Here is a 27,625-nt window from a genome sequence, read left to right as displayed (position 1 = left end):
GTTTTTTTTGCTTTTGAATCCTGAAAAATGCGTCGTTTTTTGATCGATACCACGCTGGACTACGAATCAGCTTCATTCTCCTCTGTTATTTTATTTTTATTTTTCAAATTTTTATTTTATTTATCTATTTTCGAACATAATGCTTTTATGTATCGGAGCGGATGATGGAAGGGCGCTTGCACAATTCATTAACTCACAGCAGAGGATGGAGGATGCAGACCTGATTCTCAGCTCGCCTCAAACTGTGTCTCCCGGCCAAATTTCAGGAATGTTGCAAATTGCATAAGAACCTCCATTTACCAATTTAAAACTTTCTGGCAATATCCCGTTCTAGGAGCGATCGGGGGGGTTAAAAAAAAAGAAAAAGGAAGCTCTAGCTGCCTGGCTCTGCTCCCTTTTCTGCTCATGGCCATAGCCGGTGTTGATAACGGGTTATGGATGATGACGCCTAGAGTATATTCATGACATCTCATCCTGTTGCAACGCGCAAAAGATACTCCGAGGGAGAGGCCTGCAATCGAACAGGAACATACTTTTCCAACCTCGGGAGGTGAGACTTGATTCGCTCCGCGTTATTTTTTATTTTTTATTTTTATTTTTATTATTTTTTTTTTTTTCCCAATAACTCTCGTTCCTCCGCTTGGGCTAACGACGGACTACTGCGGGATCGAACGTATGTATGACATTGGTTTCATCTTTTCTTATTTTATATTAATTTTTTGTTTTTTTAAGCCTGCGGCCCAGAGGAAGGGTGCATTCCTATTGGCCGGTCAAACTTTTGGCGCTCTCTTTCTCTCTCGGGCTGGAGCGCTGAAAAAGTGTGTGAGACCGTTCGAGATTGCAATTCGATCTGTTTCGTTTTGAGGAGTGCTTCGAAAAGAGGGGAGAGAGAATCCAAAGGAAAACGTTGAGCAGCAAAGGCTCTTTTAGCTTTTCTTTGAGGCATGAAACGACAACTTGCCTGATTGAAACATAAATTATCGACGTTGAAATATTGATCTAGTGGGCGTTATGCGTAATGTTATCATTCCAACATCAGGGACGGGTTCAGCCGTCTTCGACAAAGAATATCCGAAGAGGACAGTCTGGCCAATTTTTTTTTTCTTTCCCCGTCGCCTGCGTCCAGCGTAGCATTTGTTGACAAAAAGACCACCTTCTCTTTTTCGCCTCCTGATATCGCGTTGCGTCCGGCCCGTTCCAGCGCTCCGTAACTTATAGCTCAGTCGGCTATTTCATAGCAGCGATGACCAGTCAAAAACGGCCGAGAGAAATCTGGCTGGCAAGTTCACTAAAGTAACTTACTTGACTTAGCGGCAACCTTGGCAAATTATGGGACAGACTCATTTTGAAACCTAGCGCTGATCATGCACCGGGGGGGTTGTGTGGGAGAGGGGTTGGAGGGCGCGTGAAGTCATTGTCCCCAAAAGTTACGAAACATCTGACTTGTGGTCCGTTTATCAATAATGAGAGAAGCGATACTTCACAGAGCGGCCGGCCATTGCAACGGGCCGGGAAAGTATTAACCATTGATAGTATGATGATTTCGGATACGCCACCGTGCGCACGCACTCGACTGCATTGCAGACGCCTTGGGCAAGCATTTCGCGTTCGGGCACTGACAGGAGTTCATAACTACTGGTTATGCACGGCTTCGGAAAAATAAACGACTACGGAGGACATACATTGACTTTTTGTCTAAAATTCCATTCGATCCGATTCATCCGAGGTTCTTAGCGCGATTGCGATATCATCTTGGATTCTCGCAGTGGGCTAGTACTGAAGCACTCTAGCCTGATCAACTTAGAGTGGCCCGCTAACGTGAGCGAGAGAAAGGGGAGGAAAAAAAAAAAAAAAAAAAAAAAAGGGAAAAAAAGGGCGCAAGAACAAGATAAACCGATATGTACTAACTACATGATGAGAGCCATTGCACTTGGGCAGGTTTCTAATTCCTGGCTTCGCAGGCCAACAGCGCATTGAAGTTCTCCACCGGCCTGAGAGTCGTGACAATCCAATGGCCAATGGAGGGAGGCGGTGGGTTGGGCGCCTACACGTCCCAAGATGCACACACCGCCGTGTTTAGACCGACGGCCTGAGAAATGGCTTGATTCGAACGATCTGACTTTTGCGTGTTAGTTAGTTTTTAAGGTTATTATTGACGAGGAACAGGGATGCTATGGGGAGAAAAAAAAAAGGTCGTGGGAAGGGAGGAAGCTAACGCAAGTGAAAGGGATGGCGTGAAGCCTCGAGAGCAACTTAATTACCGCCTCTCCGCCGCTGAGAGGTCGAGGCTATTCTGAAATCCCTGCCGTACCCCTGTTAGCGAACCCTCCGCTGTGGACGTTCAAGGGTGCCAGGTAGATGACTCGCAGATTTCGGAGGGCCATCCGGTACGAGACATGATCATCCCTTCTTCCCATTCCCCTCCCATACCACGATGATGATTTTCCCACCTCCCCTTTTGAAGTCTAGCGGTCGTCGGAAGATTTCACCACCGGGAATACTGAGCACTTGGCAGAGCTTGCCTTGCCATTTGTCACTCTGCATATTCGAGCTTGCGTCAATGTTGCCTTGGGCAGGCTGTGTCAAGGGCGCCCTGGTCCTTGCGAAAAAAAAAAAAAACCAAGAAAGACAAAATGCATAATCTTGCCTGGGGAACCGTGAATATCCTTGGGCGGTTCCTGAGTGATTGTTACATGGGGGCCAGAAATCTGAAAGCTTCGATCAGTTTTTGTTTTTCTTTTCATTTATTTTTTTTCATTTATTTTTTTTTTATTTTATTTTCTCTCTCTCTCTCTCTCTCTCCATCAATTTCAGGGCTTGCGCAGATATCAGTTAGTAATGGTGCGAGAATGGACTAGTCGGTTCACCAGTTAATTCGAAGCAGCGGGATATCCCGCATCTTCCCTCCGCCTTCATCTTAACACGATGTCCTCCGTACTCCGTCCTCCATACTCCGTTATAATTCATAACACATGTGTGTGAAGTGTGAATCAAGTTCTAGAACAGCTTCCTTCAGCCGAAATCCCAGTCCACATGCACCATCCATCCCTAATCGCATGTGGCCTCCCGGGCAATAATCGTCCAGAAGAAGGGGGGAAGAAAAAGAAAAGAGACCAAATCTGACGAACAGCGTGGATGTGGGTAAATCCAGCGACGTTAGTTTAGTTCCATTGCGCATTGGCCTGGGCACAGCATGAAAATTGATGTCGTAACTCCGTACTCCGTCGATAGTGCCCTCGTTCAGCAACGGCCTGCATGAACCGGCACCGAAGCTGCCACTCAGGCATGCCATGGCATTTGGCCTGGCCGAGCATAGGACCGGGGGGAAAGAGGGTTGACTGGGATTTGGGTGATCGTGCTTGATTGGGTCCATCCGCAGAACCCCACGCTTCCCGCCGATTCCCTGCCGCGCACTTTCTTGCTTCCCTCTTCCGTCCAAAAGGAATCTCGAAGAAACTGGCTTATGCTACGACTGGCTGACCAACCACTCCCTCCCAACCAACTAACCAGCAAGCCACCCCGGCCTTCCCCCCGGTTTGACACGAACTTGATCCTCAATAAGCTCATCCCCTCACAGCACATCCCTTGACTGTTTTCCTTTTTTTTTTTTGCTTTTTTGGTGGCCCAGTGCAAAGCCCGGGTGTTACTCAAACGCTAACAGGGGGGAGATTGGACCCCGGGCAGGAGAGTGATTTCTGGTCTCTGCGCCAATGCTTCGATTTTGCTTCTAGCTGAACCTTTTTTGTGTGTGTGCGTGTGCGTGTCTTTGGTTTTTTTTCTTTTTTTTCTTTTTTTTTTTTTTTGTCTCAAGAGATTTCGGACGAGAACGTTGCGACTTAGTTTAGTCGCCCATTTTGCTTTTTGGTTACGTATGTTTCCTTTTGCAGGGTGATATCCAACTCCGAGTCACGAGTTGAACCAGCCAGCTAGCGGCTCGACGGCCTGGCTTCACCAACTTAACCTTAAATTTCTCTGTCTCTCCCCCTCTCTCTCTCTCTCGCTCCCTCAACCGTCGTCGATGCGCGATTTTCCCTTCGCCGCTTCCGACCTGCCTTGTCGGGATGGCCGCCACACCTGACCGCCCAGCAGAGACTCGGGAGCAGAAGCAGCAGACAGTTCACCCCTCTGCTTGTCCTGCTGCTGTTGCTGCTCGAATCCTTTACGAAGCTACTTGATGTCCTGCACTCATTGGCTTTTCAGGGTGGAGCTCGCCCCGGAATTGGAAAGGCAAAAGTTCTCTTAGGGAATTCACTAACATGTGATGGATTAGACTATTACTCCGTCCGGAGTTCGAGCATTGTGCTCGCGAGTTACATCAAATTCACAAGCATATCAGACAGGTGGCTCTCTCGTCTTTTGGACCGAAACATCCCCCGAGGCTGGAGCACGGGGTGGCCCTCGCTACCGCTAGCCAGCTATTCCGACTAAGCTAGCTTCTCTCTTTTCTAGTCCAATGGGCGCGATATGCGCTGGATTTTTCTGTTTGGTTTCACCCCTTTAGCCTGTGGATGGAGCGCGCGCTTACTATCTGCGACGTTCTCCCGAAGGAGTATACGCACAATCAAGAGTTGTTTCGAAGTGCCCAATCTTGACCCGCAAAAAGGCACACAGAAAACAAAAAAGGATCTCGGGTGTCCACCGAGAGAGAGAGAGAGTATGATAGTTATACTTAAATCCTTCAAGAGGTGGAGACGCATGCTAGCAGGCGACGCACGGTTTTCCGTGCACAGATCGTCCCCGATCAAAAGCAAATCGTTTTTCTGAAGAGGCAAATGTTGTTTCTGGCCCTTTACATTGATACGTGTGAGAGCCTATATCGCACTCTTCAAGCACCCTCCACCCGCCACCCCACCCCCCAGCCCAAAAAAAAAAAAAAAAAAAAAAAAAAAAGAGAAAAAAAAAATGGGAACCACCTAAGAAGAAAAGGCTGTCGGATTCTCCTTTCGCGCAGATTTTCTCGTGATCAAAGCAATGCGATATCCTCTTTCGGTTGTTGCAGCGGAATCGAAAAGCATTTTTTTTTGAGCCCCTTGAAGTTTGACGATGTGTAAAAAAAAAAAAAAAGTGGACCTTGCTATTCGGTGCGCACGGGCTGGAATCCTATGAAGGCCAGACTTGCCTTTGTTATTCATTGAGCTTCGACCATGTATAGGGTTCCCTCTCGTACTCCGTACCCTGTGATGTAATGCTCCCGGTGACAATTCATATACTTTCATCGGCGGGGCTCAGCCCAAAGAACAGCTGTTTTGGTTTTGGCCGGATATCATTTCGTCAGTCGTGCAACACAAGGAAGTTTCTTGAACCGGGCAGGGGTCAATGCTTTGCGAGGCATGTCTTTCCTGCTCTTGATTCAAGGTTCCCTTCGGGGGTAGAGGTGAGATGTCGGAATATGCATGACTTCTGGACACGCGCATTGTCGGCATATTGGACAGACTCCTTCATGTGGCCGGCATGTGAACTTTTGCGAAACTTTCTCCATAGGCCTGTTGAGATCTAAGTTGTTTTGAATTGCTGGAGACTCTGTTTCCAATTGTTTCATGCAAGTTCCTCTCTCAGTCTATAACCCCCTTTTTTTTCTTTTTCTGCCTGCGTTATTGGGCCTATCCATTGTAATGCTAAAAGATATTCACACCAAAGATAAGATTTACCCAAAAGAGGATGTCGTTGCGTCCATCTGACCAGACAAGTTGAACTTTGTTTTCAGTGTCTCACCACCGCCTGAACCTTTCTAATTTCGACCATTGGGAGAAAGTGTCACAGTTGCGATATCCCCTTAGACTCCCTTTGAGCCTCTCTAGGCAAATCCTTGCTCGGCCGTTTCAACGCCCTTCCCTGTTTGAAGTTTGGATCATCAAACGTCCACCTGGGGTGGCATCATCACGCGAGCCTCTCCTCCTCGCTATCTGTCTCTTTCTCCCTTTCTCTCTTTCTATCCCCCTTTTTTTCACTTTCAACATTCCCTCGGATAGAGCGCAAAAAAGGGCGATTTTCCCTAACCAGGTGATCCACGTGTCCTTTCCCCCCTTTTTTCCCAAGTTACACAGGTTGAGAATACTATGCGCATATTTTCGCCGCGGGGGCCTGCCCCCTCCCCCCCCCGCGGGGGGTTTGAACGTCGTTTGAACGTCGAGCGCTTCCGATACACTGGTTCTCGCAAGATCCTTCCCCCCCGCCCGGATATGCAGAAGTGTGTACTCCGCGTCCGCTGGTGGGAGCAGAGCCGCAGGCGTCGTATACACGAAATCAAGCCCGCGTCGATATGGAGGGGTGTTAGCTTTCTGTTTTGTCGTACGGTGGTAGATAATAAATCTCTGGCGAGTTGCTGACGGGGAGTGAGAATGCTTTCCTGGGGAGTGGATAGGTTTAACTGAAATGGGGTCAGCTTCGACATTCGGAGGGTGTGATGGAAAGATGATAAAGGTCGATAAGGGAATATGCTAAACGCTTGGGGGGATACATCTATGTTTTGAAGTGAAAGCCAACTCTCTTTTTCTACTGGTCGATATATTGCTTCTAACACAAAAGCTAGAGATGATAGAAAAGATGAAATGCTTGTAATTTGAATAGTCCGATCGTTCGATCTAGCCATTATGATATATATGTAGTGCAGCCCTTGGAATTTGCAGGGTGGAATGAGCGGAAACCTGGGCGGAGCGGGGCGGAACTTGTCCTCGACAAGTACTCCGCATACCAGGGGCCTTGCTCCTTAACCCTAAGAGGGCCACAGCTCGAAGAACAATAACGTGAGCTTACCCATGTAGAGTCAGGAACCAGAGCAGGGATGAAAACATGCGTAAAGGTTTAACAAGTATGGTTGAGTTATCCCAGTCGATTCACTACCCATGAGGTTGCAAGGGTAGAATTCCAACGATCATGTTTGACAGCTTCCTGGGATCCTTTAGGGTTGCGATTAATGTAAGTGATTTCTGAGAACCTGGTAGATACATTCGTATATAATTCATTGGAGTATTAGGTGTCGTGAAGTCTATATTTAGTGGCATTAACTTCGTAGAATCATTTAGGGGAGTCAATCCTTCATAAACGTGTAAACGGGGGCAGTTTTTTTTTTTTTTTTTGAGGCATCATAGACAAAGAAAGAGAGCATTAGGTAGAGAAAAAAACATTCCAGATGCGGAAGATTATAAGTAGAGTGTGAAAGATGTATGGAAAGGATTTGAAAGAATCATATGTGCATCATTTCCGTGATCGTAGCAGCTCGCGTTTAGGAATGCGAGCTGGTGTTTTGTCGCCTCGAGTCGGGAGAACCAGCGGGTTTTCTGTGGCTCCTGTCGTCCCGCTCGTCCTCGCCCTCATCGTCGCTATCCGTGCTATCCCTATTACGACCGTAACGCCGGCTATCATTCATATCTTTTTCTCTCTGATGTCTCCGGTAATTTTCCGCTTTGATGCTTATTAGCCATCATAGTGTTCTATTCTTGACATTGAACGGATACACTTACTCCGGATTTCTACGGTCCTGTTTGCGTATTCCTGTATCTCGGCTCTTGTCAAGACTCTCAAGACTATCACAAAGCCTGGTCGTACTTCGAATCGTTCCTTGCCCACCAGAGCGGCTGGGCTGACGTATTCCCTGGATATTTTTGTCCAACGCGCCCCAGGAGGGATACCTTTCTTATTGGAATCTTTCAAAGGGGCCACGCCTTCTCGGACCGTGTTGTTATCTTCAGGGAATTTCTCTGTCGGTTGTTTGAGAATCCCCTTGGGAGCCGGAGTCCCTGAATCGTTCTTCTGGTTCAGGTCAGGGGATCCCTTTTGGGACGAAATTAGAGATTTTTGCTTTTGATTTTCGGCATCCTCCTTGCCTCTTTCACTAGGGCGGGGATCACGTCGAGCTGTAGATTTCGCGTTTGCAAGGGATTCTTTCGGGCGCAGAGAGGCTCTAAAATGGCGCGGTCTTGTGCTCTCGTCTGACTCAGACTCGTCGGTCTCGCTCCCTGTGTCGTATACTGGTGACCTTCGTTCCCGGGCTTTTCGATGGCTCCTCCGTGGATCGGCTTCCCGATCAGCTCCTCTGTCAGGCTGTTCCAGCGAGTAGCCGCTGGCAAGCCCGGCGGTGGCGAGTCCACCATGCATCATATGCGAAGATTCCGAATCGCTTCGGCCGACTTTCTGATCATTTACGATCCGGTGGCCGAACGAATCACGTCTGGGACCACGCGGACTGGGGTGACGGATGTGCGGAATCGTGAAAACATCGTCGTCATCTGGGTAACTTCGATATTTTTGCTCATCTCTCGAGCTATCCTGGCTATCTCGATATGAGGGCCTGTCTCGTTCTTGGTGAAGAGATACAGGAGTGCGCTTCGATGTATGGCGTCGATGGCTCTCAGGTGCACGGGACGCTTCGTTCCCGCTAGCATTGTTGCGATCCTTAGGATCATCATCCCTCCGGAACTTATCTTGACCTTTTGAGGCCGATGGTCGAATCTCATGTCTGTACTCACGCCAGGCTTGGGGTACGTATTCTTCCAACCCGGTCAACCCGGTTAGACTGACAGGCCGTGGCTTTTGGCAACGGGTATCGGGATGACGTGCGTGTTTTGAAGTATCTCCAAGGAATTCCTCCTTCAGGTTTGTATATGAATAGGCGTCATTAATGTCGATATCCTGGGGACGGGGCCCGGATAAGGACAAGGGGTACACCCTGCGTGAACGGCCTCCGGTCGTCATATATCCACCACGTTCACCGTGGGGTGAACGTTCTTTGTTTACCGGAACCAAACGACCAGCCCTTATGCTGGGACTAAAGGTGCGTCGTCTGGGTCGCGACGACGCCGGCGAGAGGAAACGATCAGAGTCATCGTTCGTGTAATAGCCCGGATACCTGGGAGCGTACGGTCGTTCGTAATCCGACGCGCCACCGGGGCGAGATGTGGATGAAGGTATGATCAGGCTCAGTGGCCGCCTGGTCTCTTGAGTGGTGTTGCTTCGTGGGCGGATGGTGTAATTCGATGTTGCTGCGGCACCATGTCCGGGATAGCGGTAGAATTTCGGTTGAGGATCGAGTGAATAGTTCTCAGGTGGCCTTCTTGGGTCGTACTGCCCGCGATGGGATGGGCTAAAGGTGCCATCCTGACGGGGTCTCGGCCGGATTTCTTGGAGATTTGCCTCCATCATATAAGCAACATTTCCAGTGGATGCTTTGGGATCGATGACGGTCCTAGATTCGACCGGCATCGTAGGGTATCGTGAACTGGCCATAGATACCGGGGGGTTTTCGAAATGCGATCTTTTTTAATAATAAAATTGGTATATTTTAGGTCAGAAGAGCTTTCCTGTCCAAAAATCGCGGGGCAAGAAAAGCAATACTGTCGGCCGGCTGTGCGTTTTTTTTTTTTGGGGGGGGGGGGGGGGGGGGGGCTGGTTAAGGATTAGCAATCTGTAAGTGCAGCATAGCGGACCAATGATCGAAAGTCTTGGGAGTCCGGAGACAATACCATGCACTGTTCGGCATATAATCTAGCTAGTCATTTTCCGGTGGAAAATAGGTAGATGAGTTGGTCAGAGTTATGGAGGACGAATGCTTGTGTCAGCTTGGAGGGAATGCTGCGGCTGATTTAGTGTATCTGGTTGGATGTGTGGCGAACAAAGGTTGGCGTGTTGAAGTGGGAAGAGGGTATATTACTGGGAGCTAGTGCAGCAGAAAGACATTGCGGGTGGCCGGGAGAAGTGCTGGCAGACTTGGGCTGGAACATGGACTGGCGACGGCGATGGGCGAAGACGAGAAGAAGAGAAGAGGAGGAAAAGGGTCGGTGGAGGGATGCGGCTCTCGCACAAACTCTGTTGGCCGTCGCGCAGAACAGAACGAGCCAGTCGAGTTCGAAACAGTTTCTCCCGGTTCTGGTCGTGCTTGAAGACGACAGCCGTTGCTTGCAACAAGTAAAGAGGCAGACAGGACTAGCTATGTGAGTTAGTTAGTTAGCTAACCTAGTTAACTGGTCAACGAGTTTACTTATTCAATCTTCCTTTTCCTCTCAATACAGGCAACCGATCGAAAGGCAATGCAATTCGCACAGCTAAGCACGGCAGGCTAACCATCGCCCGCTGCCGATCGACCACCACCTCTGGTGGGCCAAGTCGTCGCGGGTGCATTTCCTTTGATTGGTGGACTCACGGTCCTTTTCCTTCAAAAACATGTTCTCATCGAAGCCAGCTTACGGATTCTGCCTCCCCCTCCCCCACAACCAAACCGAGGGCCATTTTTCAGGGCCTGTTGGATCATGGATGATGCTGTCACATCTGCGCTCAACCCTGCCACTCCGTACAGTCCATTGACGTGATAGTTACCGGTGCGGGAGAGGAGGGGCGGTCGCCAGTTTTGGCCAACGGCCCGCCAGGCTGATTGACCATTCCTTTGGTCCGCACTATGAGAAACGAGGCGAATTCACAGCAGTCCGTCAACGGACGTTGGTCGCCTTGTTTCTGCATCTCACGAACGGTGGAGCCTCGAAAAGGCCAAGCTGGTTCTCACAGGGAAGTGGGGAGGCCGATTGTTGGCTTCTGCTCTGTGAATCAACCCGTTTGGCTGGGTACCTTGATTTTGATGGATCCAGCATGAAATTCGCATGCAGGTTTCCGGTGATTATGGCACAGCGGAAAGCTTGTCTTAGCTGATACTTTTCGCAGCGCCGGGGCACTAAGATGGTGCCCGCCCGTTATCCAGAATCATGGAAAGGACCACGGGAGCTTTTGTGATCCATGGGCCAGAGGAACGCCACCTAATTAATCGGTCTGTCGACAGTTGTGCTTCCACATCAATTGCGTTTCCCGCGTGGCCGTGGCTCTTACATGCTTTCGTGGGCCTGATATCCCGTTAACCGCGTTTTCTTTCAGATGCCTGCGCATCTGCCTCAGGGTACGCCTTGTGTCTTAGCCTCTTCCTCCGGGACCTGTGGCAGCGAGCGTTGGATATGTGATGGTTGCCTTGAGGGCCACATAGAGCCGGACGATGACTGTTGGCATCATTGAAACAGAAATAGAATAAACTCCGTTGCCGAGTTACTTGGATAACCTGATGGTCACGGAGTAGCTACTACGTGCCCTAGTGGGGCATGCGCCACCTACCTTTGAAGCAGAGCTGGCGTCTACTCAGGCAATCAAAGACGGCTCGCATTCTAGGCGCCATCTATTTTGATTGCAGAACATCATTGTCCAATTGATTACTATCAGCTTGTTGTGTTGTGACGTTGCCGTATCCAGAGCCGGACCGTCGCGCGCCAGCAAATATGCCCCGTCAGCCATAGGTGGATGTTAAGCGCGAAGACGGCGAGTCACTTCTTGTTCAGCCGTGACGACACCTGAAAATACTGCTCCTCCTTCCACCAGTTTCCTTTTTCGGAGCTAAGCGAAACTTTTGCGACTTTACTGAAATGAGGCCTGGAGCCTAGATGCCCTCTGGCCTTTCGTCCGCACATAAGCCAAATTTTGACGGGACTGACAATTTTTCAACCTTTAAAGCTTTGGAAATTTCTGAGGTGGTTGCGTGTGTGCCTTGCGAGGCCTGCAGCCCTACCATAAACGGTTAATCCTGTGACTCAAGCTCAGTGACCCTGACGCCCTGGGAAACGCTTCCAGCGCGTAGTGTCGTTTCCAAACAAACACTTTTGTGAGAACAAGCTATCTTCTATCTTCATGCCAGGCGCACTAACCACATCAGTTGCTCCCAGTTGATTCGCTTTTACACAGCAATTTATATTATGTGCATCTCGTCCTGCATTTCCTTGCGCCTTTGCCTCCACATACTATTAGGTACACGCTGCTTCGTTTGACGAGGAAAAGAAGATTGATCTGTTCGATTTCGCCTGCCTTTTGTCTTCATGGGGCTCCTTCAACCCATACCTGGTGCTCAGCATCATTCTTCTATCGCTTCACCTGTCGCTATATTTTCCCTGTCGTTTGTGGCAATGGCAGGCTGACTCTGGCCCATCTCAATCTACATGCTGCTTGTCCGGCAGCGAGGATGTGGTCTTGACAATTACGTTTTCCTTTCATCCTGCCTAAAGATGCTGAGCTACATAAATATTGGCAGATTTCCCCCCCTTCCCCTTTTCTTCAAAGCAATCAAGCATTTTATTCAGGTATATCTATATATCCACATCAATCCAGTGTCAACTGCAGTTTCAAAGACCCATCTACACAAAGTCGTGCTAGCCTATCGCTACTCACTTGAGACAACCTCGAACAACTTCCATTCTTTCCACTGTCTCTCGATTCCTAAGCGACACTTGAAGTTCCCGTCGTTGTACTCAGTCTCACATCATGGACTACCCGCGCCAATTCGAACTCTCAATGAAAGAGCAAACCCCCAGCCGGGATGGTATGGATCGTGGTGCATGTGGCGGAGGGAGCGATAGCAGTGTCGGACAAACGGCGCCCCAACCACACTCATCAAAAGTTCTGCAACAAACCAAGTCGTTATCTAGACTATCCTGCTGCGGGATTTTAGCTTCACTTCCCAGACTCCCAGATCGCGTTGTTCCCCAACGACCCGCTTATATTGTTATGAGCTGTCACGTTCAATACCTCCCGCAACAATTTGCGCAGCCTTCTATGCGAGGTTGGTGGGTTTGTTGTCGGGAGGGCCATATCAACAATCCAAGTCTGGCTGCTGAATGCTGCTCCATATGTCACCATTATAGGTGCACAGAGTGCAAAGTTTACACTTAACGTCCGTTAGAACCCGCCCTAAACCGTTTTGAATTCTTCCTCCCTCGGGTATTATGCTTGCGTGGAGCATAATCAAGAGAAGTTCCTCGTCGGCTTTGCGCTTTCGAAGCCAATTGAACCTGATTTGAGTCACACGGTTTTACTTGGTCCCCCAACGACTCCGGTGACTCGCTTTTGCAGTATGCGTTACTGCCTTTAAAGCATAACTGCTAGAGATTTGAAGTGATTTTGCTTTGGTTATACTGGCTACTCCTTATACAACCTGGTGTCTTTGTCTATTCTGATATTTCCAAATTATCCACCTGCATCAGGGTTATGGGAAGGATAAACTTTGTTCCAGGACTCTCTTACCTAGTAACACTGTTTTTCGGAGATCTTGTACGGAGTAATCATATTTCGCCATGTCGTTTGGTGTTTTGGTTGTGTACAGTAGACTTTGACTCTTTGATACTTTAAATCTCGGTTGAAAACTATTTAGGGATGTATATACTGGGCTGATACTTTCACTAAAGTTTCTTGCATTCCAGCATCGCCTGCTTTCCTGCTATGTATATGCTTCATAAGAGAACAGGATATCCAAACACAAAGAACTGCCCAGGCTCCACAACAACCTGCACCTCTTACAATTCAAACAAAATCCAACATCCCAAAGCCATAGAACGGTAGCACAGTAGCAAGGAAAATTCACTTACCAATACAGTGATAAAAGTAATCCGAAAGAACAAAATGTGGTATAAATAGACGATGCTGAAGTTAACCTTCCAAAAAGTGAAAAAGCGCCAACACCAGGGTATTTTATGAGTGTATGTCTGTTGCATATATTATCCTGAAATAAACCCAATCACCACGTCATTCTGAACAATCCAAGCCATTCTCTTTCTTTAACCTCTGCACCACAGGGCCAAACGCATACGCGCTTTCCTGACTACCGTAGCCCGAGCACGGGCTATATCTGAGCGGTAGCAGCCAATCAATTAAACTGTGGCCCATGACTTCTTTCAAATTTGCCAGGGGACTTCCCAGATCAAAGGGATTTTCTCCCGGTTTCGTGGATAGGATGGCAAATTCGCGAGGTGGAGCATTTGAGGTGGCTGTTCTGGTAGAACTCGAAGAAGAAGGAATAGGACTACTTGGATATATAACGACGGGAATTGGACTTTTGCGGCGGGACTGGAGTTCGTAAAAGTCCTTTGGGCGGGGAATTAGAACTGCTAAGGTCCAAACTTTGGTATGACGAGTGAGGCTCTCGATGGTGGAAGAGTTGATGAATGCAAGGTGCAGTGAGCTAACTAGCATTCCAAAGGAAAATAAGCAAAATAAACCGCATCTAATTCTAGGTGTTAGTAGCTCATTGTCAGCGCCGTTTATTTGGGGAAGAAAACTTACAGCGCTAAAGCCACCAGCCATTGCACTTCCAGGTACCCAGACTGTTTGAAATCTCGAAGTTAGCCAAAATATTTTCATAAGGGATATAAACTGACTGATACAGCCAATCAGCAGTTAAAGAAACGGAAAAGCATATCGTACATTTCTTCGATATTCGGCGATAACTATAGAAAAGACCACGACGTTGAAAGTCGTAAAGAGAAAGGTATAAAATAAGAACTGTATAAAAAATTTGAATGAACTTTCGCTAATGACGCCTCCGACCCTGCATGCATGTTAGTATTTTCAAAAAAAGAAGTTCCGACAATGGGTCGACTCACCAGGGACAAAAATGGTCGAGTTTTCTGGTGCAGCGATCGACCTCACTGCAATGGTGAGCCCTATCCGTCTTCCATTGGCAACAGGTTGAGCACCACGGAGGCCTGCCGTCTTGTTCACATACAAATATATCTTTGCAGTAAAACGCCTCCAGGCCGTAGGCATCGATAGGGTAAGGGCCATGTTCGACGTTCGCATCGTCTGGGTAGGAAGTTCCCGGTCTGTGCCGTCGCTTTCTCCGTTTCGTGTTTCCTTCGGGTTTCCCGGTGCGCGATTGATGCCACTGATTCCCGCGCTGGAGGAACCCAGGGTTCCATATGATCGTGGTGATAACTCGGAAGTAGGACACGGCCAACACAAGCAGCAGGAAGTAGAACACGATCAGCAACCCGGTCGCGAGGCCTCTTCGGGGGGGAGGTGCACCATAGTGGAGCGGAGGACTTATAAAATAATCAACTGCGGCATGGTCAGTGCTTTCTTCAGGAGTTACCTACCGCCGGAAATGGAACTCACTGCATAATGGTCTTGTAAAGACATAACTTCCATAGGCAAGTAAACCACCGAGAACCACGGGAATGACTCGCGCCGCACCGATGTTTACTCTCTTATCTGAGGCCATTGGCCACAGCGATCCTTCAGCGTGGGCTACCGATACATCATAGTTTGTGTTGCTCGATAAAAGGCAATATAGGCTCAGCCTCCAGCGGAGCTCCTGACAATGGAGTTGTCAATCAGTCGAATTCATTGGATAGCAGGTCATCACGTGGGGTAATGCTGATTCAGCATTTGCCATGACATCATTGGGCAGTTTCTTGTACTGGTCACCTGACATGGGGTAATCGACCAACCCAAACTAAGAATAGCGCGAATCCTGTGCTTACTGTGCCAACTTCACCCGAACGCTTCGCACACGTCTTTGCTCAAGCAACTCTTCAAACTCAACAACTCTCGCGTCGAAGTTCATCGAGTTCCAACCAAGCCTATCATCATGACGATTGGTCAAGTTTTGCCTGCTATTCATATCTTTCCTTACACCTTGTGCGTCCACTCCTCTGCTACAATGTGGTGGGATGTCATGTCACATTCATGCCGATCTGCGGGGTAGCAACACGCTCATCCTGTCACTTCAAAAAGCGCTCTTTTCCGATAATTATAAGTTGGAGAGCCTCGCTTTTCTCGATGAAGCAGGTAGAAGCTAGATTCGATGGATACGAGCTTTGGCTGGGTGTTCTGCACCTTTATCACACTCTCCAGCCTGGGCTCGTGTTGAGCCCTTGCGGCTCCAGCGCCTCATGAAATACACATAAAAGGGACCCTTCGGATCAGTCGTCCCAAAAGCCGTGTTTACCTTTCCCCTTGCACAACATCTCCTCTGTCCCGCATGGCATCTTCCTTGCAGTTTTACACTACCCCCGGAAGAACTCCACTTCCTTGAATCGGCCTGGCCGCAAACATAGACAAGCAAAGACGCGTGCGTTCGGAAGTCACTCAGTTGTTGCCGATGGATTATGTTACCAGTTACCTCCCGGCCCTTCAAGCGCGGCTCGACAAGCTTAGATTTGCTTTACAATGAAAGCCTCCCCAGAACGTGCAACGGATGGTTATCTTATCTGGCTATGCTACAGACGTCTCCCGGTGCCTTCGTCTCTCATGTCTGAAGCGAGCCAAGGTGGCAGAGCATAAGCTAAAGAGAGCAATTGCGACATTGATCTCTAATAATCATATCAAACTTTTGTCCGATGCCTATTTCGAATTCTCAGGACCCGGTGCGTGATCATCGAATGTTTCCTTGTAATTACAATGGTACGCCTTTTTGTTTCCCCCGGAAAATTTGATTTAACATCAAGGCATCCGGCCTCAGACGGACCATCCTGTTTGCGGGTATTATGCAAGATTCCTCTTCTTGTTCCTTTGTACTTCTGCAATTCATATGGACCTCATGAGCGAATGGTGTAAGTGTTCACACCATTCGGGTTTATCTTTAAAATATCCTAACTGCTTCGGCACTGTCACTCAGGGTTAGATAAAAGCCTTAAAATGTTCAGCTTTGTGCTGGCTTAACATGGTCTGACTCACCAGTTTGCTTGCTTTACTCGCCTGATAAACAGAGTAGGCGACCGAATGAACATAGCACTACCCAATATGCGTCCCAGCCGATCGGGCCTTCTAAGAAGCCTTTCATGCAGATCAGCTCTTGAAGTTTGAGCGCTCAACCTGTCCAGAGCCGCACCACAACTTTCCTCTACCTCACCAGCAGCCCAGCCGATAATCTTCTACACAATCCAACAGCATGCAGATCAAAAACATTTATACTCATAACAACAATTTGGTACCCAAAAATGCTCTACATATGCCTGGCATTGCTACCAGAAATGTCCAAATTCTGGACTGTATTCATCCATTCGCTGTCTGCGTGTGGGTTGCATTGCTTTAAATGCCCCATAACATCAAACAAAGAGGATCTGAAAAATAACAGGCATTTTCACTTACGCTTTGTTGTGGTTGACAGTTTTATATAACCCTCTTGTTACCTTTTGAACTGTCAATTGGTCCTTGTGATATTTGCTTAGCTCTAATTCTATTTTGTGTGATGCTTCTTTGCGGAGCCACCTGGGGTTGTGTCTCATATTGTGTTTGCCTAGGATCTAGGCTATTTTCTCCTCTTTCGAGTGATAATGAGAGCATGTCGGGTCTCTCTGGCTCATCGATTTGATTCCTTCGTTTCGTTTGGGTTATCTCATAGTAGAGACCATTTTCTGCATCTTGAATCCAGATACCAAGCTGCAACCAGCAATGGTGTTTCGGGTAGAATTACAATTTGGTATTATTTCATTTATTTCTATGAAAGAAGGGGGAAGTCCGCGGGCCGAAAGTGGAATTTTGTTGTTTTTGTTGCCTGAAAACCGAGAATTGTCAGAAGGACCACCTTTGGACCTCGAAAATCGGAGGTCACATGACCGTCACCGCCTGCGAAGCCTCGTGAGAGGCAGCGGAATTGGCCGAGCAGGGCGCTGTTGCAGAATAGGAGCGGGAAGCGCCTTTTTGCAGCCTGGGCTACATTCGCGAGAAGTGTCTTGGTAAAGACACCAAATGCCTAGTTAGCGCCTCGCTTGGCTCCGATGACAACGGGGGTGGGGCCCACCCCGACAATTGACTCAAACCCGATGACTTAGCAAAGACTGGAGTGTTGGAATTTGGCTTTGAAGATCTACGCCGGGTGATGCTTGTTATCCCTCTCAAGGCTTTGGAGCGAAAACGCCAAGGTGGAAAGTTCGAGGCCTACGATGGGGCTTTCTGTAGGCACCTTAGCGCCTTTTTGCCTGCTCGCGACACGATGGGTCCTCCATACCAGCTGACTCCAATCGAGGCGATGCTGGTAACTCCAGGCAGTTTCTGCCCGCCGTGTTCTCCAGGCATTCATGGCACTTTGGCTGTTTTTCGCTATTTAAACCCAGCTTGACCCTCAGGTTTGAATCTTCTAGCCTGTCACTCCAAACTTCGTCTTCCTTTAATCACATCGAATTCCCCAAATCTATTTGAACTTGAGAGTCAATCTTCCTCTATTAAAGGCCAATTCTTTTGTGCAAAGTGGTCTCCTCTCTCCTGTTGAAAAAAAAGGTCCCGTGTGATGCCGTACGCTACGCACTGGGTTTGCTGTCGCTGCAAATTCGGCCCAATGAGTATCGAAAACTATCCTGCCTGCATCAATTGTCAACACCGCGGAGCAAAATCACCTTGCTGCCACCACGAGTGTTTGCGAGACCACGATAGCTACCACTACGCAGCAGAAATGTCGTCCTACGCAGCACAACGCGAGCCAGAATTTGACAACCCCGCGGTAATCTCAATACCTCAAATGAGCCATGACCGTCGGTACTTCCGCGCAGCGCCAACGTACCTATATGTCTGCTGCGGCTGCGGAGATGGCCCAAAAGTCTACCAGCTCGAGCCTCGATGCGTTAACTGCTCTCATGACGCTTGCCCCTACTGCCGCTATGTCAAATAAGTTTGATAATAGCCATCTAGGGTGTAAGGATACTGTGCTCCTAATAAATTTAGTGACAATGTGCTGACTTCACTTTTTTCTTCCTAGAAATCGGTTGCGATTGTCCTTGCCTGTTTATTTCGAGTCGTTCGCCATGCACCCTGCGATTCGACGAAACCTTTTCTTTTGACGAGCGTTTTTTAGCGATGTAATATTGGAATGGATACAATGACGGGATTTTTGATGCACGAGTTACGGAAATTTTCATAGAGGTTATCGGCATTCACTTGACTTGGTTAATGGACATAGCGATGGAGTTGGGTTACTGGTCTAGGCTCGGGATGTTGTGCTAGCATGATAGAAGTCTCAATGTTAAGCAATCAATTTTTCAAATCCAGTTTCTTCTCCTTTGCTCCCGATTGACACCAATCGATTGTCGTATGATGATTTTTGAGTAATAGTACATACATGAAAGCATCAAACTTCTGTCAGCCTTGAGACCAGACGGAAATTGAGCCCGTGAAGGAGTACATCGAATACATTGCCGGTCACTTTTCAGCCTCTTTAAAACTGCCTCGCCCCACCGGCCTAACTAATTTAGCACCGCCAAGGAGACCCGCTTTCCCCATGTGTGTTAGTTACTAAGCGTCCCGCTCGAGCCTCAATTACATAAGCGAATTGGCACGCTGGCGACTTTTGCTTTGGGGGAGGATGTACGGAGTAGCGGGCACGGACACAGACTCGTAGGGAAACATTTTTGTCGCATCATATCGTGGGACCAAAAGAACAGCTGCGGGAGCCCCGATCCTTTCTTTGGATTGCGATCGCTGCCTGGGGTGGCCCAAGGTTGATGCGGTTAGCCTGGTAGCTGGCGGGAGTCAGCGAGACGTTGCCTAATGGCCGTTGAGTCAAGGCCGCCTTGTTTGCGTCGAAAAAGGATTTCTGGGCGACTGGCCGGACAAACACTCGGCGCTTGAATCGTTGAGAGTCCCACTATTACTCAATCCTGCATGCGCTTGACAAATTTGCATGCGGCACCCTTCGAGAGAGCGCGGGCTGATTGGAGGTTGACGATGATTGATTTGAGTCACTAGGACCGAATTCCGGCTGAGCAGGAGTCTCATCCCGTCCATGCTGCAGCATGTTCATGCATGGGATTTGAAACAAGAGGTAGGGTATTTTTATCTTCCCACAAAACTTCAGGCCTCAGGATACGGAGTCAGATGGGCGGAAGTCGCCTGTTCTCGCGTGTGTTGACAGTGCTGGAGTGCCGCTCCCTGACGTAGACCCCACATGACATAACTATGTCGTTAGATGGTTGAACTCTTGTTACATAGTTACCTTGCCTGGGAGCCTCACTCTGAGAAACGGCGTCAGGAACTGCATTTTGGAACAGATGCCCGACAGAGGGCCTGTTGCCAGACATGACCGCAAGGTCGGGAGATTCATTGCAAAACAATTATCCGGCTGAGATCAATGAGTTACGAGGGTCGTCCGGCCCAACCCGCCTGGAAAACGCCGATATGGACGCGTCGCGCTCTCCATACTATGAACTGCGATGCTCCTCGACTACCGTGGCCCGATTGGATGCACTAACTTCAGACCAATGGGGGGGGCGCATTCAAAGCGACTCAGGAACTCTACCCTTGTCCCGTTTCTCCTTTGCATTATTGGCCCCAGCGGGCGAGGTATGTGTCGACGTGAAGTTATTTTCCTTCTGGTTGCAGAAATCAATCCCGTCCTTCATCCTCAGGTTCAAGGCGTTTTAAGGCTGAGCGGAGGCCTTTTCAAGCCACGGAAAATGTGATTTCCGCCAAGCGCCGCTCTGGCGGCCGCTCATCACCAAGAGAGCATGCTCGAGCCCCACCCCCGCCAAAGCTTAAGCCAGGCCGCTGGTTTGGGGAAAGGCGTTCAGGTGGCTGTGCTAGATCGTTAAAAAGTCAGCCATCTCTTGTTCCTCAGGAAAAAAACGCCCCGACCAGCCCGACCAGCCAATTCGTCTCTCGATTTCCACAACCGTGGGTTGTGGGAAGGCTCGCATTCCTATCCGGCCGGGTATGGCCTCTTGCACCTGGACTTCATGCGTCAAGAAGAGTTCTGGCCAAGGGGCTGTCAGGCTCCCGTGATGGCTCTCATAAGGTCGGATCCTGCGAATGGTGTCTTGGGAAATATACCAAGATCAATCGTATAACCATCTCCGCGGTCCAATCCTGACAAAGAGAAAAATAGAAAGTGGCAACCTACCATTGACTAAACTGACAGACAAGGATCCAACTAACTAGTATGGAGCATCGTCATCGCCCTGCGGTCCATGTCGGTTCAAATGATCTTCTGAGAAGTCCCGGGAGCGAGACTACGACAACTGTCTCGTTGCTCTGGAATTCAACGTTCACAAGATGAGGCTTCATACCGACGCAAAGGGTTAATCTCGTCAACCTTCAAAATCCCTCACCAAGGTCAGTTTCGGGACAATACGGAAGAACTTGTGGTCGGTCACCTGGTCGCACATAAGGCCAAGCTGAAAGAGGAACCGAAACTTGCTGATTCACGTTGCCCTATAATACCACGCAATCTGTCACTTCACGGGACAAAATTCCTTGAACCTTGACCAGGTATCATTTTATTCTCCGTTTATCCCGTTCCTGCAGCCCTGGATCCTGGTGTTTGTCGCTAGATGTTTTCCAGAAGTTTCCCAAGCGTCTGCTAGCGTAAATTCCTTTCTGCCCCACCAATCAGGCAATGCTCGATGGATTTGAAATTCCTAAAACTCCTCCACTCTTTGATTATAAAAAGTCAATCGTCTCAGTCCCTGTGCTGGCTCGTTCTAAGGCGGCAGCGTCGGCACTTTTACCCTGGTTCCGGCTCTGACCTCGGCGTCCTCCGTACAGGCTTCCCCACACCAGGGAGAGAACTCCAAATCCCTGGCCATAGGGTAATCAGTGATGATTATCGCTGCTGTTCAACTCCCCTACTATTTGATACTGACTTGCAGATCCTGGAAATTGAACGATAAAATCTCTCATCCATCGATTCATAGGATCTATCTTAATGGCTACCATCAAGACTACCTTGCCGCGAGGAACGGGGGTATTTACACTCCACAAGCTCACATGAACCTGAAATCAGCAACCGCACAAAAATAGAGACATAGTTTCTACTTGCAGACACTTCGCCACGATTTCTTGAGCCTGATTCCTATTCCGGCGCTGAATCTTACCCCCACCTTGCTGGAGAATTCTCTGTTATGATTAGCTTCAGTCTGTCCGGCAATGGTCACAGCAGGTGACGCACTTTACCAAGTCTCTATCCCGATGTTGAATCGCTTGTTGATCCTAGTCTTGCACCCAAAATCGAGTATCTTGAAGAAAATGCTTCATCATTTGACTAGAAGGATGGCTTGGAAAGCGAATGCTCACTTGGCTATTGATCTCTATAGGCCCGGGGCACTACAACATCAGAAGGCGGTAAGATTTGTGGTCATGACTCGATAATTGTTATTCCCAAGGACCTTGCCGCATTCACTTGGGGTTGATGTGAACGGCTTACAAGCTTGGTTATACAACCGGAGGCATGTGGCAGTGTTTGGCCAATTTACAACCCTCAAGCAATTTTCCTCCACATAAGAATTCCAGCATGAATTACAATGGCATTCATTATATGTCTCTTACGGTGTTGTTGGTGGCAAATAACCTTAAAAATTGATGTAGAGTAGATAAAAACTGGCTACCTCTGTGCATTCCACCCACGCTTTCCCCCCCCAAAGCTTATGGCCCTCGTCAGCCTCGAGCATGAGCGCTAGCACCCTGGAACCCTACATAAATTAAGCAGGTCCCAAAGGCTTAGTGTTAAGGAACTCTCTTAATCAAGTTCGAAACGCCAGTCAACGAATGTGGCGTCGGAGAACTTCCACTACCAAACTCTGTAGCGGTCAAAACACCTTTATCGTCTTAAAACTACACTCCTTTTGGGACCTGTTCAAGTCCGAGAATGGCACAACCAAAACAGAATGGAAGATGGCCAGCTGTTCGGTGCATAATTTGGAATTTTGGTGATTGACAACGTCATCGGCGAGTTTGATTGGCCTGCCCCAGCTTTACCCCATGATTTTTCTTCCCCGCATTTCTTCCAAAACCCGGACGACGGCGAATTTCCCCAAACAAATGGAGAGCCAAGCATCAAACGCGATCGCGACAATGCGCAGTTTTGACGAATAGTCAAGATTTATTCAACGTTTGATTTGATATTTAGTTAGTGTTTCAACCCATCAAGAGAAAATTGCACTGGTCGGGTAAAGTCTGTAATCCGAAGGGGTATAAAGAGCAGATACAACTGGGTCGGCAGCGGGTAGGGTACGCTTCCGCCGTTATCCAGTGCGCGGCCCGCGCACCTCGTCACTTCGATAATTCAAGACGCTGAAGTAGATAAAGGGCTCGACGGCGACCTAGGACAGAGAAAATGTAACCAAACCTACGAGCTTACTCTCTCGCAGCAGCACAGTAACACTCAGTCCATCAAAATGCCTTCACAATCCGGTTGGCGGCCCCTCGACATTGCCATCGTCGGTGGTGGCATCGGCGGTTTAGCAGCTGCCATTGCGCTAAGACGTGCCGGTCACAAGGTTACCATGTATGAACGGGCGGACTATGCTGGCGAAGTGGGCGCTTCGATCTCTTGCGCTGCGAATGGAACCCGGTGGCTTCATGAGTGGGAAGTCGATGTCGCAAAGGGCGACCCCGTTATCTTGCGAAAGCTAATCAATCGAGATTGGAAGACTGGCGAGCCTGTTAGTGTCTATGATCTGGCTGACTATGAAGAGAAATGGGGACATGTAAGCGTACGCCAGAACGAGGGAGCAAATGAGCGTGCTGACGAAATCACACCCAGGTCTATAACATGTTCCACCGACAGTATATGCATGCGATGTTGATGGACAGTGCAGTCGGAGAAGGCAAAGGCGTACCCGTCAAACTGGTTGTTAACCACAAGGTTCGTCTGGCGACCATTGCGATGTAAATAAACCGATAGACCTGCTAATGTCGTTTTATGGGTGTAGTGCAAGGACCTTGATGTTGACTCCGGCAAAATCTCATTCGAAAATGGAACCACCGCGCAACACGACGTCGTGGTTGGTGCGGACGGAATCGGATCTGCAGTCCGGTCCCTCATCGGAATCCATCCAGAGAAGAAAGCGGCTTCCTCAAGCTGTCTGCACGCCAACGTCGATACAGCAACAGCTGTGAAGCTAGGCCTTGTCGATTACTCACAGAATAGCGCGATCGAATACTGGGGAGGACATCATAACGTCAATAAGATTGTCCTTTCTCCGTGCAACGGTGGTAGTCTGCTGTCCTACTACTGTTTCTTCCCCCGCGAGAAAGGAGACTATGCTGCTCAAAATTGGAACAGTGAAGCAACCGTGGAAGAGCTACTGGCTCCATATCCCGATTTGGACCCTCAGGTATTCGGACATCTAAAGATCGGAAAGGAAATTAGACCATGGCGGTTGTGGGTGCATGAGCCGTATGCTTGGTGGCAAAAAGGTGTGGCGTGCATCATGGGCGATGCTGCACATCCGGTAACACCATTTGACAACCCAGTTGAGTTGAATCCAAAGCTGACAAGCTGTAGATGATGCCTGACCAAAGCCAAGGCGCTTGTATGGCGATCGAAGATGCTGCTTGTCTTGGTCTCGTTTTCAGCGAGAAGCACTTCAACGGGGATATCCGGGAAGCTCTTGAGATTTACGAAGCAGTCCGCAAACCAAGAGCTACAAAAGTGCAAGCTGCTTCTGCTAGAGCGAGGGAAAATATTCATGAGCGTATTGGTAAGTAGCCAAAGGCATGCTCTGATAGAAGACACGCACTAAGATAGATACAGGCTTTTCCGATAACACGAACAACCCACTGTATAAAGTTAAGGATGAGAAGAATAAGCTCACCATCGAGGAGATGAATACGTGAGTTTGCTTGTGAAACTTCTTAAAGAAGTAGTGAGTACTAACTGGCTTGTAGTTACGATATGCATAAACATGTTGAAGAGGTATTCGCCCAACGTAGGGGTGGAAGCAATAAACTGTAGCCAACATTAGCTATTCTTTTTTTTTTCCTTTTATTATATTTGTAGTTATAATAATCCATGAACATAATGAGATAATCTACCTTCACACGCTCTCGTCCAATCTCAATTCAGACTTCTCCCAGAGGCATGGAGATAGGTCGAGTCTTAACTTTCCATCAAAGGCGAAGCAGCTGTAACCTGCCCCTGGCTAAGATGAGAGGATTTTGAGCAAGAGCTCTACAAGCAGTTTCAGAAAAACAGCCGTTGCAAGATATTCTAGTTTTACGATCCACTATCCGATATCGTAAGGCGATCTGAGTGGGCGGCTATATCTGGCAACCCAGCGCGCTATATTAAAATCAAAGGAGTAGCACAACTGTCAAATCGCATAGCTCATCAGTTCGTGAAGTGGTAGAGTGCTCGCCATTTGTCTAGTGACATAGGCCTCGCATGACGGTGAGGATGTATATGCGGGATTGCAGTTCGGGAATATCAGTGGAACGCAAATTTCGATCGCTATATCGCAACACTCTTTAATCACCGGCCGGAATGAATGGGTCTGTCAGGAACGGAAAGTTGTCCCATACGGGTAAATGTAAGCTATCCCACCCAAAGAATGCTTCTTCTTCTTCTTCTTCTTCTTCTTCTTCTTCTTCTTCTTCTTCTTCTTCTTCTTCTCCTCCTCCTCCTCCTCCTCCTCCCTCTTCCAGGGCTTGGACCGGAGTTTCGGGAAGAAAGGTGGGAGAACCCCAGCTATTATGGGGATCACCGGCTTCACCAGAAGAAGCAATTGAGGGCATAACGTCTGGGTCAATGTCGGCCGAACGGTTGGTGCTAAATGCTTCCGTCTCAGGGGGAATCAAACTGAATATGCGGCCAACATAGGGACTTTTGTTTCGCTTTGGCTGCAACGCGAGTCGTTGCCGTTGCTCGTTAACTGCGTTCGACAACAGTACAAGGATCTCAAAGTAATGTGCAGCTTGGGCCGACAGGAGGCTGAATATGTCGAGTATATCTTTCGCGCTAGCGAAAGCAGCTTCAACCTCAGGGTCTGGCTTATTTTTGGCGAACATGGCGAACCCGAGAACAAGAGCAGCAGCAAATACAAGCGCCCTATAAATTTTCAACAGAATTAGCGTGTGTTTCCTAGCCTATTAGCAAATTTGTAACTGGAAAGCTCTTACGTCATTATACACATATTAGCGAGGAATAAATTAGCTTTACGGGCATCCTGGCAGGCTTGTATGAGGTACACAGCAGAGTCAACGCATGCTGATGCCAGTTTTGCATGCGTGGGGTCTTCTCGAGCGGTTGGAGTAGGTGGTTCACTTGAAAGACCACCCTGTGATCGAACCAGACGAGCAGTAAGGGTTGAAATTAGAAATGGACGGGTAGCCAACATAGTTGCAAAGTAATAGAAACAAGCAACCTGTATGCTCCCTAAAGTATGCTCTTGTTCCTCTGGTCGGTTAAGATTAGGGGATGCGGTGCGCATAGCATCAGGAAGTTCCTTGCTCCAGCGATCTAGTTTTCGGAGAAATTCTTCGGCTGCGTCGGTAGAAACCGCCTTTTGACCATATAATTCGCTGGTGACGGTATCCATTAAATCAGTTATTGCATATGAAGCTAGAAGGCGAACCTGAGCTCTATCATTCGGTTCTATCATTGAAACCAAACCGTCTCCCAGCTCCGAACGCAGCGACAATGTTGCCGATGGCCGTCCAAGGATTGAACTCACAAGCAAGTCCAAGACACATAGGCTCATCCAGGTTTTCAGCCTATAAATCAAGCGGTATCATCAGTCACTGTTCCCTTTATTTTAAAATATGTTCTCACTATATGCACCTTCGTTGTCGGTCGACAGGGGTGAGACATGCATAAGAGTCTTCATGGTGAAGGCCAAGGGCGACAGCAGCTCGAGTGGCCACTCCCAAATACATGAAACCTGCATTTCTTCGACATGCACCGAGCATATAGAATGCCATGAGGAGAAAAGCCCAGACCAGTTCTAAGTTTGGATCTTCTAGCATACCCGCAAAGGCGCGCTTCTGCCCACGAGTAAAGAAAAACTTCTCTTTCTGGGAAACAGAGGTACTTGTCTTGGGACATTGGGCCCCAATTGCAAGGATAAGATCTGCAACAGCCACCCTAGAGCTGTGAAGGGACGCTTCTGAGTTGGCTATCTCCTCAAGCAATTGCATAGCTTCAGAGGCCGATAAGACGTCAATTATCCCGGCGGTCTAATGCAATTAACTGCTTAAGTAAATACTGGCTGCAGGCACGGGCGCCCTCCTCACTTACTGCAAGACGGTAGATTCTGAGCAAGGCCACCTTCTCGTCAAAGGTAGTATCATCCTCACTGTGCGACGGTATATCTGTTGCGGCAGATGCATTTTCCAACATACTATCAACCTTGGGGTTGTGAGTAAAGCCTGAAGGCCCTGTATATTGAACGACAGTTTCCCTGATGAACTGCAAGAATGATAGGGATGCAGCACCGCCAATGTAGACTTAGTGATTAAGCATTAGAAAAATTCGCCCTTGCAGCCTAGGGATTAATCTTTCAACGTACCCCTTTCGCCTCTAAGGTTGCGTAACATCCGCGGATGCGTTTTGTGCGGCGCTTCGGGCGATAACGACCGCGGATTCCCTCCTGTAGAACCCAGCGCTCGCGCCCCGGCCGCTGCTTGGGGAATTGGATGGCCGGCACCAGTGTGCAACGGCGACATCTTACAGGCGTGGGCACGCCCGCGTCGGACGCAGTGACCGCATGGCACAGCGCCACTGCATCGCTTCTTGGATGCTCTGCAGAGAACGCATGCCTGGGCCGTCCTCTGGCGCTTGTTGGGATGCACCTTTGGTCGCGGCATACTTAGTGGGGCATGCTCGTCGTCTCTGCCGGCATGGTCGTGCAGTCAGTTATTCTTCTCTCAAAGAGAAGGCCAAAGCAGTGAAAGCGGGCAATGTTGTTGGTCGGCTGTCCGCAGTTCGGCCCCCGGCAGTTCCCCACTTCCTTCCCCCGGAGGCGGGCTGCTGACAAACCCCCGGCCGGAGTCACGCCGCGCTGCCTGGATGCATCGACGATGCAGCCTCGAAGACTCTCTACAATTATCAGATATTACTATGTTGGTTCAGAGTGATGTCTGCTGTGCCCCGAAAGAATGTGGCGAGGTATGGAGTTACGACAGGGAG

General features: G+C 48.7%; 4 protein-coding genes across 4 annotated transcripts; 1 reads left to right on the top strand and 3 right to left on the bottom strand.

Annotated features, from left to right (window-relative positions):
- Nucleotides 1-6,968: 6,968 nt before the first annotated feature.
- Nucleotides 6,969-9,222, bottom strand: D8B26_006037 (uncharacterized protein; the record flags this gene model as incomplete). Its single annotated transcript, XM_003069948.2, has 2 exons — nt 6,969-7,401; nt 7,461-9,222. The coding sequence occupies 2 exons, from the start codon at nt 9,220-9,222 to the stop codon at nt 7,223-7,225; spliced, it is 1,941 nt and encodes a 646-aa protein (XP_003069994.2). The 3' UTR covers nt 6,969-7,222.
- A 3,954-nt stretch (nt 9,223-13,176) lies between these two features.
- PFA5 (palmitoyltransferase pfa5) lies at nt 13,177-15,010 on the bottom strand (the record flags this gene model as incomplete). The annotated part of the gene is made up of 5 exons (XM_003069949.2): nt 13,177-14,014; nt 14,074-14,114; nt 14,215-14,338; nt 14,394-14,847; nt 14,905-15,010. 5 exons carry the CDS (start codon nt 15,008-15,010, stop codon nt 13,537-13,539), a joined length of 1,203 nt encoding a protein of 400 aa, XP_003069995.1. The 3' UTR covers nt 13,177-13,536.
- Nucleotides 15,011-22,892: 7,882 nt separating this feature from the next.
- Nucleotides 22,893-24,454, top strand: D8B26_006035 (uncharacterized protein; the record flags this gene model as incomplete). Its single annotated transcript, XM_003069951.2, has 6 exons — nt 22,893-23,204; nt 23,261-23,362; nt 23,430-23,951; nt 24,005-24,200; nt 24,254-24,332; nt 24,388-24,454. 6 exons carry the CDS (start codon nt 22,893-22,895, stop codon nt 24,452-24,454), a joined length of 1,278 nt encoding a protein of 425 aa, XP_003069997.2.
- On the bottom strand, nt 24,408-27,162 carry D8B26_006034 (uncharacterized protein; the record flags this gene model as incomplete). Its single annotated transcript, XM_003069952.2, has 6 exons — nt 24,408-24,448; nt 24,535-25,546; nt 25,618-26,211; nt 26,279-26,673; nt 26,735-26,943; nt 27,006-27,162. The coding sequence occupies 5 exons, from the start codon at nt 27,160-27,162 to the stop codon at nt 24,967-24,969; spliced, it is 1,935 nt and encodes a 644-aa protein (XP_003069998.2). The 3' UTR covers nt 24,408-24,448; nt 24,535-24,966.
- Nucleotides 27,163-27,625: the final 463 nt, after the last annotated feature.

This window comes from Coccidioides posadasii, chromosome 3 (assembly GCF_018416015.2).
Source record: "Coccidioides posadasii str. Silveira chromosome 3, complete sequence".
Taxonomy (NCBI): Eukaryota; Fungi; Ascomycota; class Eurotiomycetes; order Onygenales; family Onygenaceae; genus Coccidioides; species Coccidioides posadasii.
This window is presented reverse-complemented; position numbering and strand designations above follow the sequence as displayed.